The sequence below is a fragment of the Macrotis lagotis genome, chromosome 3 (assembly GCF_037893015.1).
Source record: "Macrotis lagotis isolate mMagLag1 chromosome 3, bilby.v1.9.chrom.fasta, whole genome shotgun sequence".
NCBI classification, from domain to species: Eukaryota; Metazoa; Chordata; class Mammalia; order Peramelemorphia; family Peramelidae; genus Macrotis; species Macrotis lagotis.
In genome coordinates this window covers 204,835,284-204,851,073 of record NC_133660.1, presented here as the reverse complement: position 1 = coordinate 204,851,073, position 15,790 = coordinate 204,835,284, and the positions used below count along the sequence as shown (strand labels likewise).

The 15,790-nt window shown below is 35.4% G+C and overlaps 1 protein-coding gene across 2 annotated transcripts in view; it reads left to right on the top strand.

Moving 5' to 3' along the window:
- Positions 1–14,932, top strand: part of BST1 (bone marrow stromal cell antigen 1) — a 32,290-nt gene extending 17,358 nt beyond the window's left edge. Inside the window, exons 7-9 of one of the 2 annotated variants that reach the window (XM_074229756.1) lie at positions 5,721–5,807; positions 10,796–10,855; positions 12,752–14,932. In XM_074229756.1, the coding sequence (XP_074085857.1) occupies positions 5,721–5,807; positions 10,796–10,855; positions 12,752–12,860 (256 nt within the window). In that variant the 3' untranslated portion in view covers positions 12,861–14,932. The remainder of the gene's footprint in view (positions 1–5,720; positions 5,808–10,795; positions 10,856–12,751) is intronic. The other variant, XM_074229755.1, reaches the window with a different exon arrangement.
- Positions 14,933–15,790: the final 858 nt, after the last annotated feature.

The following is a 15,790-nucleotide window of genomic DNA, read 5'->3' as shown; positions in this document are numbered from 1 at the left end:
ATTATTTAAAAACTAAATATATCAAACCATTAAACAAGTTATTTAAAAGTATGTCAAAAATAATCTACTCCATGTAAAATGACAAGTTATCAGTTTCTAGTCAAATATTAGACAAAGGCAAAGACCTTGGTTCTCTGGGAAGGCACAGAGGAAAGGATATTGAAGCCTGGTATAGTCACATAAAGGAAAGGGGAAGTTGTTCCCAAGGGAATCTGACCTACCACAGAATAGCTAGTGGTCCAAAAGAGTCATCAAAATATCAAGTTCCTGTGAGATCTTTCCCCTTCTACTTTCAAAGGCTGGGGAAGAAGATTTGGCATTGTTCTCCTTATCTTCCTAGGGCACTATTTGATTGTTTTGCAACCAGGACCAGAGGAGAGAGTGGGGTTTTTGGGTTGTTTAGTCATGTTTAAATTTTTCGTGACCCTATTTGGAATTTTCTTGGCAAAGATAATGGAGTCATTTGCCATTTTTTCCCCACCTCATTATAGGTTTTTTTTTTTTTGCAAGTCAATGGGGTTAAGTGGCTTGCCCAAGGCCACACAGCTAGGTAATTATTATGTGTCTGAGGTTGGATTTGAACTCAGGTACTCCTGATTCCAGGGCCGGTGCTCTATCCATTGCGCCACCTAGCCGCCCCCCCCCCCACCTCATTATAGATGAGAAACTGAGGCCAACAGGTTAAGTGACTTGCCCAGGGTTACAAATTTAATAAGTGTCTGAGGCCAAATTTGAACTCAGGATGATGTATCTTCCTGACTCAGTCTATCCACTATGCCACCTGTCTCATCAATTCTATCCAGGTAGGGTAGTCATTTATTTTCATCAAAATTGTTTAGGTGGGACCTGAAGTGAGATAGAATCTGAGAGTCAGTTTTTCCTTTATATAATCCTGCAGACTGAATTTTCTTTGCCTTTTAAGTTTGCTTGTTAAATACTGAAAGGAGAAAAGATGGTTTCTTTGGAATCAGGAGAACTTGAGTTCAAATCTGACTTCAGCCACTTGTCACTTACTAACTGGGTGACACTGGGCAAGTAAGTCACTTAATCCTGATTGCCTCTCATCCAAGACCATCTCAAGTTGCTCTGATTCCTATCTGGCCCCTGGACTCAGATGGTTCTGGAGGAGAAAGTGAGACTGGTGACTTAGCATAGCTCCATCACTCAAATCCAATTCATGTACTTATCATGGCATCACCTCCTTTGAAGTCATGGTCTTCTTTGAAAACAAAGGACAAACCATCATCATCATCATCATCATCAAATTCATTTCATATGCCTGTGTCCATTTCCTCCATATAAAGTAGTTGTTGCAGATGTGAGGCTCATATGGGCTCCATTAGCTGAAAGATGGGTCATTTAGTTTGTACCCCATACTCTTAGCTCTCATGTTTTGCCCCACTCTGTTGAGTTGGTAATCTACCAACTCTCTAGACAGTAGATCCTACTCCGGGGAACCAAGATGCCTAAACTTTTGAAATACTTCTGGAAATCTTACTCCAAAGCTGTGTATCCTGGGGAGTGGGGGGCAACCTGGATAGGGCTTGCAACCAGGAAAGTTTTCAAATGGTAAATATTTTCACACTTAAGTGGATTACTTCCAACCTAGTTTAGAAGGTGAATGGAAGTATACATTTGGAGTACAATTTTAAGAATTCCTTTAAAGGGAATTGCCTAAAATGCAAATTCATTAAATAATAGAGATGACTACAGCATTATAACTCAGGTTTGTTGAGGCTCAAAGAGCTTTGTTGAAAGATTTGCATGTAAATGAGAATTTTAAAAAAATTTATTTTTATTTTGAATTTAATAACTCCAAATAAAATGACCATTTCCATATTCACAGAATTATGCCCATGAAACTGCAAATCTCTATTACATAGAGCCTGGTTTTCTTAAGTATAAATTCAAACTGTAGTTTTTGGAACTTGACAAAACTTGTCTGTGATTCTTTCTAGTTTCCATTTTGTTCTCTATGTCTAAAAAAAAGATAACTCGATGATGTTCTTTTCTTCCCCACCCCCCCTTCATTCTATCCCTAACATCTTTCACTTTCTTATTCACACTCCTTCTGGAGAGGTGGGAGGGGGAGGAGAGACTGGCAGGGGAAAATGAGAATAATTTTAGAAGAGGGAAATAGAGAAAATGTGAAAAGGGTACTTAATAAAAGTTAGGGGCCACTAGGAGAAAACACACATTAGACCCTGGTTTTTGGGAAATAGAAGGGTTAAGTCCTTGATAGTTCTTTATATTTTTGACCTCTAATGAATCTCCAGAACATATCAATTAGGTGGGCACCAATGTCCATCAGGGGAAAGGTTCCAAAGCTTTGGATAGATCTTAGTATAACTGATAAAGCACAGAGATCCTGGGATAGGAGGAGTCCTTCTTCCTGGTATGTCCTCCTTAATGTTTATGTTAACTTAAATCTATTTTTACTTTGAACATCTTTTAACATCCCTTAAAATGTTTATTCCTTATTAAGACAACTCTGAAAGCTAACACTTTAAATTAATTATTTTTTTAAGGCCAAACTTATATATATATATATATATATATATATATATATATATATATATATATATATATATATATATAGTTAAAATATGAGACAAAGTTTGGAATAAAATTCTCCTTGGCATACTAGAAAGAGCACTGATTCCAGTTAGGTTCTGGGTTCAAATGTTAACTCAAATGCTTTTTAGTTGTGTGTCCTTCGACAAGTCACTTAATTTGAATTTTGCCTGTGATTCCCTTCTGATCACTTTAAATTTTGTACCTGCAATAAAGCTCCTCTCTTCGAAAGGCATTTAATAATGATTAGTTTGGAACAATGGTTGTCTTCAATATAATGTCTATATTGATGAAGCTGTTTTCTAATTTTAAACTAAGCTTAAAACCTCTTCCCTCTTAATTCAGACACTTCTTGATCCTTTTCCCTCCTAACTGAAACACAATTTTTATAATTCTCTCAGTAGCACATTTTCACAGTAGAGAAGATGAAACTCTTATCCCACATAAATCCATTTGGATTTAAAGGATAATAATTTTAGAACTAGGAATAACTTTAGAATTCTAATGTATTCCTTTCTGTTAAAGAATAATAGTAATAATAATAATAATAATAATAATAATAATAATAATAATGAGTTTTTCAAAACTTTTTTTCTGGTAAGAAGACTGATTTCTTTAGAATAATATTCAACCTTCACTTTACAGTAAGAAGTCATTGACTTTCTCCCCCCATGTTAATTATAAAATCAGGGAGACAATGATCAGGATGTTGGAAGACTTGTTCTGCTCTCTTGATGCTTGAAGTCCAGGAAGAGATAGCAATCAGATTGTATTGTATAAGGATGATAGACTTTGAGGAGCAATTTGGTAATTTAAGATTGTGTAATCTTCATTGTTGGACCACCAAGAAAGTTCATGACTTCTGCTATCTTTTGTCTTTGGATAAATAAGTCTATTTCCCTCTTTCTAGATGATCATCTTGAATAGTTAATCTCCATCTATAGGTTAATGGTAAATCCCAGAGAATAAAACTTCAGTTTTAACCTATATTTTCTGCTATTTTATTTTAACCTTATATTTTTAAGGTTTACAGTTTTATGTCTCATATCTCAATCTATGGAAAAGGGTAAAAAGTAGCAGAACTAATATTTCAACTCAGATTTTCCTCCCTGAAAATCCAATCCTTTCCCCACTCCAGGATGAAATAAAAAAACCTCAAGTCATGGTGACTTTCATCTCTTGCTATCTTCCCTATTACATGCAGATAATAAATTTCCTTACAAGGAGCTCATTTGCCTATTCAGTCCATTTATTGTTTTCTTACATTTCTCTTTTTCCTTGAATCTCATTTAGACTCTCATTGTTCAGATGGCAAGAATTGCATCTGTTTAATTCACTTTCTAACAACTGTCAGCATAAAATGAAATAATTGTTACTTTGACAAGTAATACTACCTGTCACAACAAATTTAGATTTAGTATATAAATGCTCTTGATAGTGACTTAATATAGAATTGGTCAAAAATCAGTAATAGGGGCAGCTAGGTGGTGCAGTGGATAGAGCACTGGCCCTGGAGTCGCAAGTACCTGAGTTCAAGTGTGGCCTCAGACACTTAATAATTACCTAGCTGTGTGGCCTTGGGCAAGCCACTTAACCCCATTTGCCTTGCAAAACCTAAAAAAAATCAGTGACAGAGGGTTATGGTATAGAAAAAAGAGTACTGGATTTAAAAGTCAGAAGTCCTTCAAAAAGTTTACATTGATGGGGGAGTGAGTTTATTATTGTAAACCCTAAAATTGCAAGGACCTCAAAAACATATGATGAAAACAAACATAACAGAAAACATGAACTTTATTCACTGAAATTTACCAAACAAAACCTATAGGTAATGGAGGCCATCCCATGATGGTCACAAGGATACTGGGAAAATAAATGGATTCTTCTATCATTTGGGAAATGGCAAAAATCTTTAACATACCTTTAACCAAAACTGATCTACAAAGATTATCATCTTTGTACCTTTTCCTGAATTCTTCTCTTTTCTCTTCTTGGGAGGATGGTCTCCTTACATTCTGAGCATTATTCTCCTAAATTTGTAATAACATAGAGAGCTTAATTTCTAACTAACAAGGCAAGGTGACCCGATATGAAGCCAAAGAAAAATTTTCCAAAGAAAATTAAAATTCTGGGGTGGCTAGGTGGCACAGTGGATGGAGCACTGGCCTTGGAGTCAGGAGTACCTGAGTTCAAATCTGACCTCAGACACTTCATAATTACCTAGCTGTGTGGCCTTGGGCAAGCCACTTAATCCCATTGTCTTGCAAAATCTAAAACAAACAAACAAAAAAACCAAGAAAATTAAAATTCTATCACAACAGTTATGAAAAATTATTATTGCTTTCACACATCATTGCTCCTCTGGTCAATAACCTGTTTTTTAAAAGTTCTTCCTAAAATGCATAACAACTTGTTAGGTTCTAAGAAGAGAAACATTTCTGAATTCTCAATGTTCACAACCTTACTGGGGTTTGAGAGAGAGTTCCATGGTAACTCTTCATTATCTACTATACCAGTGATTCTGCCTTAGTCTGGTCTCCTTTCAAAATTACCTAACATGAGAAAAAGAATCCTTCCCTAAAAGGAAAGGATGACATCATAGCTCCCTAAGGACCTGCTACAACTTTGAATGGTCCTAGTTTCCTCTATTGATGCATGTAAATCTATTTTATCTATAGGAAATAAGGATTTTCCAACAACCACCATAAGTTACAAATCTGCGAGAAACATGTAGGTTTTAATAGTAATAATAATAATTAATAATAATAATAAATAATTTAAAACATTTTTCATGTTCTTTTCACATTCCTGCTATAGCATAAGGGAAACCATAGTGGCAACTTTGGGTCTTTGGACTTTTAAAAATATATTTTGATAATTGTATTTTAATATAATTAATTTCCTTTATAATTCTATGTATTTTATTGTATATTATTTTGAAATATTATTATGAGAAGGGTCTATAGATTTCATCAGATTACCAATGAGGGACCCATAGTAAAAGCTGATAGCCAGTTTCCTATCAAACAGAGTTGGCTCACCACTAATCACTAGAGTTTGTGGTAATGAATCATTCCAAGATAGTTGTATAATCAAGTTGGTCTAATTGTTAGGACAAGATCCTTGGTAATTGAAATTTTATTTTATAGGGAATCCTGTGGGAAAGGAAGTGTGAAAATACTGGAAAACAGACTGAAAAGTATGCAGTTTAAATATGAATGCATTAATGATTACAGGTAAATGAAATCTGTTTGGTGGATAGTTTGAGGAAAGCTCATATCATGTGCAAGCTTGTATTAACTAACTGATAAGGCAATACGCTAATTACTAAGTTAAAGTTCCCTAATGGTTTGTGGGTGTAGAAGATAGTATTCCATAGTCTAAGAACTTTTGCTACTATTGGGATATTTATGTCAGGGCCCTTCCTTCTTTTCTATCTCCTCTAGTAACCTCTTTATCTTATTATTTGCCCCTCCCTGCAAACATTATCTGTTTCTCAATATACAATATCTACTAACTACCAGCATTACATCATTAATAAGAGAAGAATCAGGAAACAGAAAATACAAAGATGATGTAATTGAATGAGAGATAACATGTCAGACTTGGAGTCAGGAAGACTGGAGTTTAAATCCTTCCTCAGAGATTTATTAGCTATGTAATTCCCAAGAAAATTATTATATGTTCAAGGATAGTTATAGCAACTCTTTTCTGGCGGCAAGTAATTGGAATTTGAGGGGATGACCATCATTTGGGGAATGGCTGACCAGACTGTGGCATGTGATTATGATGGATTGCTTTTCTGCTATAAAAAAATGATGCCTAGGATATTTTCAGGGAAAAACCAGGAAAAACTTTCATGAGCTGATGCAAAGTATTGTGTACAAGAGAACAGAAATATTATAGGATGATCAATTGTGAATGACTTAGCTTTTCTCAGCAATATAGTGACCCAAGACAACTCTGAAAGACTTATGATGAAAAATACTATTTGTCTCCAGAGAAAAAGATGATGGTGCCTAAACACAGATTGAAGCATTCTTTTTTTTTTAACTTTATTTTTCTTAAAATTATTTTTTTTGGGGGGGGCTATGTTTTCTTTCATAACATGACTATGATGGAAATGTTGCATGACTACACATTTATATACTATATCAAATTGCTTGCTTTCTCTCTTTTTTTCTTTTTTTTGCAAGGCAATGGGGTTAAGTGGCTTGCCCAAGGCCACACAGGTAATTATTAAGTGTCTGAGACTGGATTTTAACTCAGGTACTCCTGATTCCAGGGCTTGTGCTCTATCCACTGTGCCACCTAGCTGCCCTTAATTGCTTGCTTTCTCAATGAGGGGGTAGTGGGGTGGGACAAAAGGAGAGAATTTGGAGCTCAAAGTTTTAAAAATGAATGTTAAAATTTATTTCTAAACATAACTGGGAAAAAATAAAATGCTAAAGAAAAAAAGAAAAAATATTCTGAGAAAGTCCACAGATTTCACCAGACTGCCAAAGGGTCCATGACCAAAAAAATGGTTAAATAACCTTTGAGCTAGTCCAATTCCATCATTTTACAGAAGAAAAAACTGAGACCCAGAAAATGGAAAACACTCAGCCAGTCTCAAGAGTGATGGAAGCTTCTGATTTCACTTCCAGGTCTCTTTTCTCATACTACCAACTCTTTAGAAGTCAAATGACTCTTTGGGACAATAAGTTGACTGACAGAAGTGGAATAGCTTGAAAAACTGCTAGTTTTAGAATTAGGAAGACCTTGGTTCTAATCCTGATGCAGACACTTAGTAGCTGGGTGACCTTGAGCAAATCACTTAATCTGTCTAAGACTCAGGTTTCTTCTTTAAAAATGGGGATAAAAACAGAGCCTTCTGGCAAAGAACAAAAAAGATAATTTATGGACTGTTAAGCAGTGCCAAGGACCAAATTATGTTGCAAGTACCCTACCAGCCTATCCACATCTTTCTCAGGGGATGATGATCAAATAAACATTACCTTTGCCCCTATGAAGGATGTAACAGTTGTCTCCCCCATGACCACCCTTAGTATCCTTGCCCTTCTGAGTTGTAAATGAGCCAGGACTTCACAAACTCCACAAGCTTTTTTTTTATTGCACCCTTTCTTTAATTTCCCCATCTCATCCATCCATTGTACAATAGCCCATCTTTCCATTGTAATCTCTGGAATCATCGTTTTATTTTTAAGCAGCTGCTCTTCATATTACCCTTGGTTCAGATATTATTTTGTATGTGTTTTTAACACATTATTTACATCCTTTGTACTTAAACATAATAATAATAACAATGGCTATCTAGGCTACCTAGGGCTTGAATGTTTACTAAATGTTATACACATGTTAAATCATTTTTATCTTTGCAACAATTCTGTAAAGAGAGATGTTTATTATTTATTATTATTATTATTATTATTATTATTTCCCATTTTACAAAAGAGGAAATTGAGACAATGTAATTAAATGATTTGCCCATAGCTAGTTAATGTCTGAGGCAGGTTATGAACTCCAATCTTCCTGAATCTAATTCCCATTCTTTATCTACTGGTTCACCTAGGTATGTACATGTAACTTTCTCTCAATAAAATATACTCTTTAAGTGTAAGGACTGTTTCATTTTATCTTTATATCCACATTGTCTGTCACAAAGTTCCCACTTAATCAATGCTTGTTGTTGAAGTGCTTCACAAACTTGAAAGTGAGATATATTAGCTTTTATCACTAACTTTTTTTCAGGAAATAATATTTTCTTTATTTATTTTTCCAATTACATGCAACAGTAGTTTTCAACAATCATTTCTTTGCAAGGTTTTGAGTTTTACAATTTTCTCCCACTTCCCTTTTCTTCTCTCCTCCCCCTGGCAAAAAGCAATCTAATATAAACATAAATTCATATTAATCATATCATTAACTCTTTAAACTGCTTTTTCTGCTTTAAATTGCTATTTGTAAAACACTTTTGAAAACCTTAAAATTCTAGAAATTGTAACTATTATTATTTCCCACTAAAACCTTCATGATGAAAAAACAAAGAAATAATAATGATAAACACATTCATTTTAAGAACAAATTTTTTCCTCTTGATAGATTAAAATAAATGCCATTCTTGTTTCTTTTTTAAAGATTTTATTTATTTTGAGTTTTACAATTTTTCCCCCAATCTTACTTCCCTCTCCCTACCCCCACAGAAGGCAATTTGCCAGTCTTTACATTGTTTTCATGATATACATTGATCCAAATTGAATGTGATGAGAGAGAAATCATATCTTTAAGAAAGAAACATAAAGTATACGAAATAGCAAGATCAGACAATAAGATATCTTTTTTTAAAGTTAATAATCCTTGGTTTTTGTTCAAATTCTACAGTTCTTTCTCTGCATACAGATGGTATTCTCCATTGCAGACAGCCCCAAATTGTCCCTGATTGTTGCACTGATGGAATGAGCAAGTCCATTAAGATTGATCATCACTCCCATGTTGCTGTTAGGGTATACAGTGTTTTTCTAGTTCTTCTCATCTCACTCAGCATCAGTTCACGCAGATAAATCCCTTCAGGCTTCCCTGAATTCCCATCCCTTCTGGTTTCTAATAGAACAATAGTGTTCCATGACATACGTATACCACAGTTTGCTAAGCCATTCCCCAATCGAAGGACAAATAAATGCCACTTAAAAAAAACAAAACAAAATATAAAACCTAAAATAAAATATTCCACACAATATCCTGATTAGGCTCTGAGAGCTCTCCCACCTCTGCCTCCTCTCAAGGAGAAGAGTTCCCTGAAAATCCAGTGGTTGACAGCAGGAATTAAAGAGTAGAGAAGGTGCCAGTGGAGTAATCCAAGCTCAAATGAGTCCTTTAGTCCTCCCTTAGGGACATCTTGGAATCTCATGAACTTTGTCAAGCTGGAACATATCCAGAGAAGGGTTAAGTATAATTTTAGAATTGCAGGGGGTCTTGAAACTACACACAGGGAGCTCCTGGGCATGTTAAACCCAGAGAAGATGAGACAGTAAGGATATATGTGATATGTCCCTTAAATATCTGAAGGGTTTTCCATAGGAAAAAAGGATATGATTGTTCATTATAATTTCAAAGAACAGAACTAGGATTAGTGGCATGAATGTGCCTGTAAATGTTTAACTGAGTGCCCTTTCTTCCAAATGTATGAATGACACACTTTAAAGTTTAATTTGCATTATTAAAATTATCTCCATTACTTTCTTATGTCTAGACAATCAGATAATAAATCAACTGTCAATTTGTTGAGTTTGCTGATTTTTGAGATCTAAATGTGCTTACTACAAATTTAACAATGGGAAAGAGCTGACTCCAGCATATCCAGATAGTAGAAATTATAGGGATCATTATAATGGGTGGAGCTGTCTGGAGAGGTAATGGTCAAATGGTAAATCTGTCTGATGCCTGAACATTTTCAGGCAAAAGCTAGTACATTCAGCATGACTAGACAGAATTCATACTTCAGGCAAAAGAGGGGCTCTTAGGGGATCTCCAAGGCACTGCCAACTCTGATTCTGTGATTCTCTGAGGCCCTCATGTGGTCAATTGTGAGAAGCTGGTGGACTGCAGAAAAGACATCTGGAAAAGAAAGCAAGTCAGACACAGCCAGAAGTTTACATTCAAGGCAAAAATAGATGCTTTATTATTTTAAAATATATTTATTTAAAATATTCTTTTTAAAAAAATTCGAGTTCCAAATTCCCTCTCTCCCTCTACCTTTTACCCACCCATTGAGAAGACAAACTATATCAATTATTCTAGTGATATAATGCAAAACATACATTAGCCTGCCTCTCTCTCTCTCTCTCTCTCTCTCTCTCTCTCTCTCTCTCTCTCTCTCTCTCTCTCTCTCTTTCTATCTTTTGTGAGGCAATGGGATTAACGTGATCAACAGTAAGTATCAAGTGTCTGAGGCAAGATTTGAACTCAGGTTCTCCTAACTGCAGGGCATTTATCCATTTTATCCACTGGGCTATCTAGCTGTCCCTATATTAGACTCCTTTTTCCCCCCCCCAAAAAAGCAAGAAAAGTAAAGAAAGTGAAAACAAATCATGTTTCAATTTGCACTCAGATTTTCAGTTCTCTCTATGAAATTGAATAGCATTTTTCATCATGAGTCCTTTGAAATTATCTTGGATTGTTATGAAATAAAAACTTTAAATCAAATCAGAATGATTTCTTTTTACAGACCTGTGAAGCTCCTAAAGTGTGTGGACTATGTCGCCCACTCTGATTGTGTTTTTACTTCGTAAGTAATCATTTGACCCTTGAACAGTGTCAAACCTACCTAAGAAAGCTATAATTTAACTCAGTACTTTTGCACGATGAAGCAGGAAGATCTCTAGTCAGGAGACTGGGTGTGAATTCTACCTCTGACATTTACTAGATGTATGATGGTGGGCAAGTCCTTTCTTTTTTTTATTTTGCAAGGCAGTGGGGTTAAGTGACTTGTCCAAGGTCACACAGCTAGCTCTGTAATTTGAACTCAGGTCCTCCTGACTCCAGGGCCCATGCTCTATCCACTTCACCAACCAGTCCTTTTATGTCCAAGTCTTCATTATCCTATTTGGGGTTTTCTTGGTAAAGATACTGGAGTGGTTTGTCATTTTCTCTTGCAGGTCATTTTACAAATGAGGCAAACAGGGTGAAGTGACTAGCCTAGGGTCTCCTGGTTAGTAAGTGTCTGAGGCCAGATTTGAACTCAGGAGAATGAATTTTTCTGACTCCAGGTCCTGCACTGTGCCACCTAGCTGCCCATTTTATTGTTATTGTTCAATCATTTCAATCATGTTCAACAAAACTATATATCCATAAAAAAACTATACATCCATGTATATTTTTATAGATACATTTTATATATATGTACACATTTATAGCCATACCACACATACAGATATGCATATATGTTATTTGATATACTGTATGCACACATATATGTTATTTGTACATGTGTATACATGCATATATGTGTCTAGATATCATGTGCTTTGAAAACCTTAAAGTGATAAGAAATCAGTTATTTTCACTTTTAAAAAATTGAAGCAAGATATAGATCAATTTTTTTCATATTTCCTTAAGAATATCAACAACAGGGCAGCTAAGTGGTACAGTTCAAATCTGACCTCAGATATTTAATAATTACCTATCTGTGTGACCTTGGGTAAGTCACTTAACCCTATTGCCTTGCTCCAAAAAAGAAAATATAAAAAAAAACAACAGGAACAAACCACGAGCATGGTGCTGTGGCCTTAGAGCTGGATTTGGAATCTGGAGACAAGTTCAAACTGCAACTCTCTAACTTGGCATCTGTGACCCTTTGGGCAAGTAGGCTTCTCTGGGTCTCAGTAAAACAGGGCAGCTAGACCAGATGATCCTTAAAGTCCCTTCTAGCTCTAATTCTCTGACCATGCATGAGATTTTGGTGGCTAAATTCTTCTCCTTGAGCTAGTAGTGAAGGAAATGGAGGAACAAAGATTAAAACAGCTATACAGAAACTTTATGGTATGTTCTCTGGAGAATCAAGACCACCTTGCCCACATGGCAGACATTTTCTATCTTCAGCCTTCAGATTCCTCATGTATAAAACTGGGATTAGACTAGATGACCTCCAAGGTAACTTTTGGTTTTGAATATATGATCTTGTCATATGACACATGAAAATCTTTAAAAAATGACAATACAATTTACTAAGATAAATTCATTTCACAAAATACTCATTTTATGAAAAGGTTTTCTAAAATTTATTTTATATTGGGTACTTTGTTTTAAAAATCAATTTATACAACACATATATTGTATAAGGTAAAGTAAACCTCTACAATTATTTGCTTCATAAGGGAGAAACTCTAGTAGATAGACAGGATACAAGTGAAAGCTGAGGGTGGGCTCTGCCTTGTTTCTTGTAGCTGAGTCACTAGATATTCACAGAGAGAGTCAGACCAACTCATATAGAAGTGTTTTAATGACAGCTTTAGATTCCTTGGCAAATAGATTTTTATTATTAGTAAAAGACCCCAAGTCCAAGCCTGTCCTTTGACACAGAGTCCCTGTTGGCCAACCTCTACCTGCAATTGGGAATAGAAGGCAGTATGGACTTTTCTATACTAGCTGACCTGTGATTATTTCTTTCCTTTTGTATTTTCAGAGCAGCAGAATCAACACAACAAAGATTACCATCTCTTTTTGAAGGAGAATGGCACTCCAGTTTTGTCCTTTTTCTTTTCTCTACACTGGCTTCAGGAATTCAACTTTAACTTTTTAAAAAAAATTTAATTATTTTGAATTTTACAATTTCCCCCCTAATCTTGCTTCTCTCCCCCACCACTCCCACAAAAGACAGTCTGCTAGTCTTTACATTATTCCCATGGTATACACTGATCTAAGTTGAATGTGATGAGAGAGAAATCATATCCTTAAGGGAAAAAAGCATAAGAGATAGCAAAATTACATAATAAGATAACTTTTATTTTTAAATTAAAGGTAATAGTCTTTGGTCTTTGTTCAAACTCCACAATTATTTCTCTGGATACAGATGGTATTCTCCATTGCAGATGTCCCAAAATTGTGCCTGATTGTTGCAGTTAGGGTGTACAATGTTTTTCTGTCAACTTTAACTTCTTAGTAAGACAGGAGATTTTGAGAGTGATTCACTCCTAAAAGAAGACTTTAGGCCTGGTATGAACCCCTGTCCAAAATCACTGATTTCCTTTTCATAAAAGATAGTAAATTATTGGGAATGACAATAGCCTATACCTTTGTATTACTTTTCTCCCACCTAGCTGTCTACTCTCTATCATGGAGGTTTTAACTGTTAAATGAATATCAGGACATTTCCAAATGAATTTTATGTATATAGATATATTAACTTTTTATTCCTTCAGATGAATTTTGTAATCTTTCTAGTTCTCTAAAGTAATCCTATGACAATTTGATATGGCATTGAAAAAATAAATTTACTTGGCCTACCCTTGAGCAATTAATTGTTATGACTCCAATTGTTAAGATCTATTATTGTTTATATAAAGAGTGTTGTAGTTGTGTTCATACACTTCTTAGGTATATCTTGGCAGGTAGACTCCCAAGTATTTCATATTTTCTATAGCTGTTTTAAATGGAATTTCTCTTTCTATTTTTTCCTGTTGGACATTACTATAAAATACAGGACTGCTATTGATTCATGTGCATTTCTTTTATATTCTGCAAACTTACTGAAGTTGCTAATTATTTCAATTTTTTTTTCATTTAATTCTCCAGGGTTTTCTAGGTCACCATAATATTCCAACTTAAATTTAAAAAGCAAAAGATGAAAACTAGGGCAGATAACCAGAATGACTTGAGATTGCCAAGGAAAGTTAAGGATAACAAAAATGTGGTTGGGGGAAAAGTGGAATATCAAAGAAAGAATAGAATCACTGCTTAGGTTACTAGGAAACCCTCATGACAATGATTCAAGAGAACTAGAGGCAGCATCCTTCCATGGAGTGTGCTGACCTAACTTCTTTAGCTAATTTTTCCACCCACCCCTAATCCATTGGAAGGGGATTTATGGGCAGAAAAAACAGAAAGAAATGGAAAACGGGAGGATGGGAGAAAGTAATTATACAGATGACATACTAAGCTAAGGGAAAGGTTGGGAAAAATTTTTTCCTGGGAATCAACACCAAGGATCTATAGGAGAGTTCTATGTTGCTTACCCAGAGTAAGTAAGGAGGGGGAATGGTAAATATTCTTCTTCTTATTTCCATTTCTCCAATCCAATGAAAATAGCTCTCCCTGGAACTAATTAATTCCATCATGTCTGAAACTTATATTTCCCTTAAATGTTTACCTTTCTGATGCTTCTTATCAGTGCTAAAAACTTTGGCTAACATAAATTCCAGTTCATGGTTGTATTTTAATTAATGTTTATGTATTTAACTGAAAGGAGGAAGTTTATAAGAAGGTAGATTTTTCCTTTTCAGAGATGAAAAATTTAGAGATATTTAATTGAATAAGACTGGGAGCTTTCAATCAAGTTCATAATCACAAAGAATAGTAAATGGTAAAAGAATATTGGGCAAACAGTAAAATTTGAATATTTTTTTAAATTCCCAAGAATGAGCAAGGTTGGGGTGGCCATGTTGGTATTCTGATTTTGTAAAGAAAATCATGACTCTGAAAAGAGGGATGAGGCAATTCCAAGCATGCTCAGGCAGGAAGACCTCTGTCCCAGGGCACCATGGACAGCTCAGACTGCCTTGCTCAATGATGGCACTTGGTGGCTTATACTTGTCATAGATTTTTTTTTCCCTGCCAAGAATTTTTTTTTTTTTTTAGGATTTTGCAAGGCAAATGGGGTTCAGTGGCTTGCCCAAGGCCACACAGCTAGGTAATTATTAAGTGTCTGAGCCTGGATTTGAACCCAGGTACTCCTGACTCCAGGGCCGGTGCTTTATCCACTGCGCCACCTAGCCACCCCGCAAGAATGATTTTTGGACAAAATTAAAATAACTAGCATAGCACTGACATAGCACTTATGCTATATAGTGAAATAGTAAGAACTTTCCTTGGGGAACATCACCAGACCCAAGGTACTGAAAGAATCAGCAGATGTGACAACTAAGCCACTGGCAGTGATCTTTGAAAGTTTATGGGAGGGGCAGTTAGGTGGCGCAGTGGATAAAGCACCGGCCCTGGAGTCAGGAGTACCTGGGTTCAAATCCGGGCTCAGACACTTAATAATTACCTATCTTTGTGGCCTTGGGCAAGCCACTGAACCCCATTTGCCTTGCAAAAACCTAAAAAAAAAAAGAAAGAAAGTTTATGGGAAATAAGAATGTTGCTGCGAGATCAGAAAAGGCCAGATTTCCCAACTTTCAAAAAAGAAAAATAATGGAATTCACAAACTGTAAAGTAGTGAACTGGATTTAGATTATTGGGAAATTTTTAGAACATGTTTTCCTAGGGAGGGTTAGAGAACATCTAGAAATGTTAAAAAGAGGGATAAATGGAACAATAATAGGCAGAGATAGCTGGTCATGATGACAAGACAAAAGCTCTTATTGGGCCTTTAAAGGTAACTAGATCTCTGTTTTTTAATCTTCATTTAGAAAGAATACATGCACAATACCATTAGGTACAGAAATATTTTTCTTTCAACAGGGAAATAGGAGGAAAATGGGAGAAAGGTGGAAGGAGAATTAGG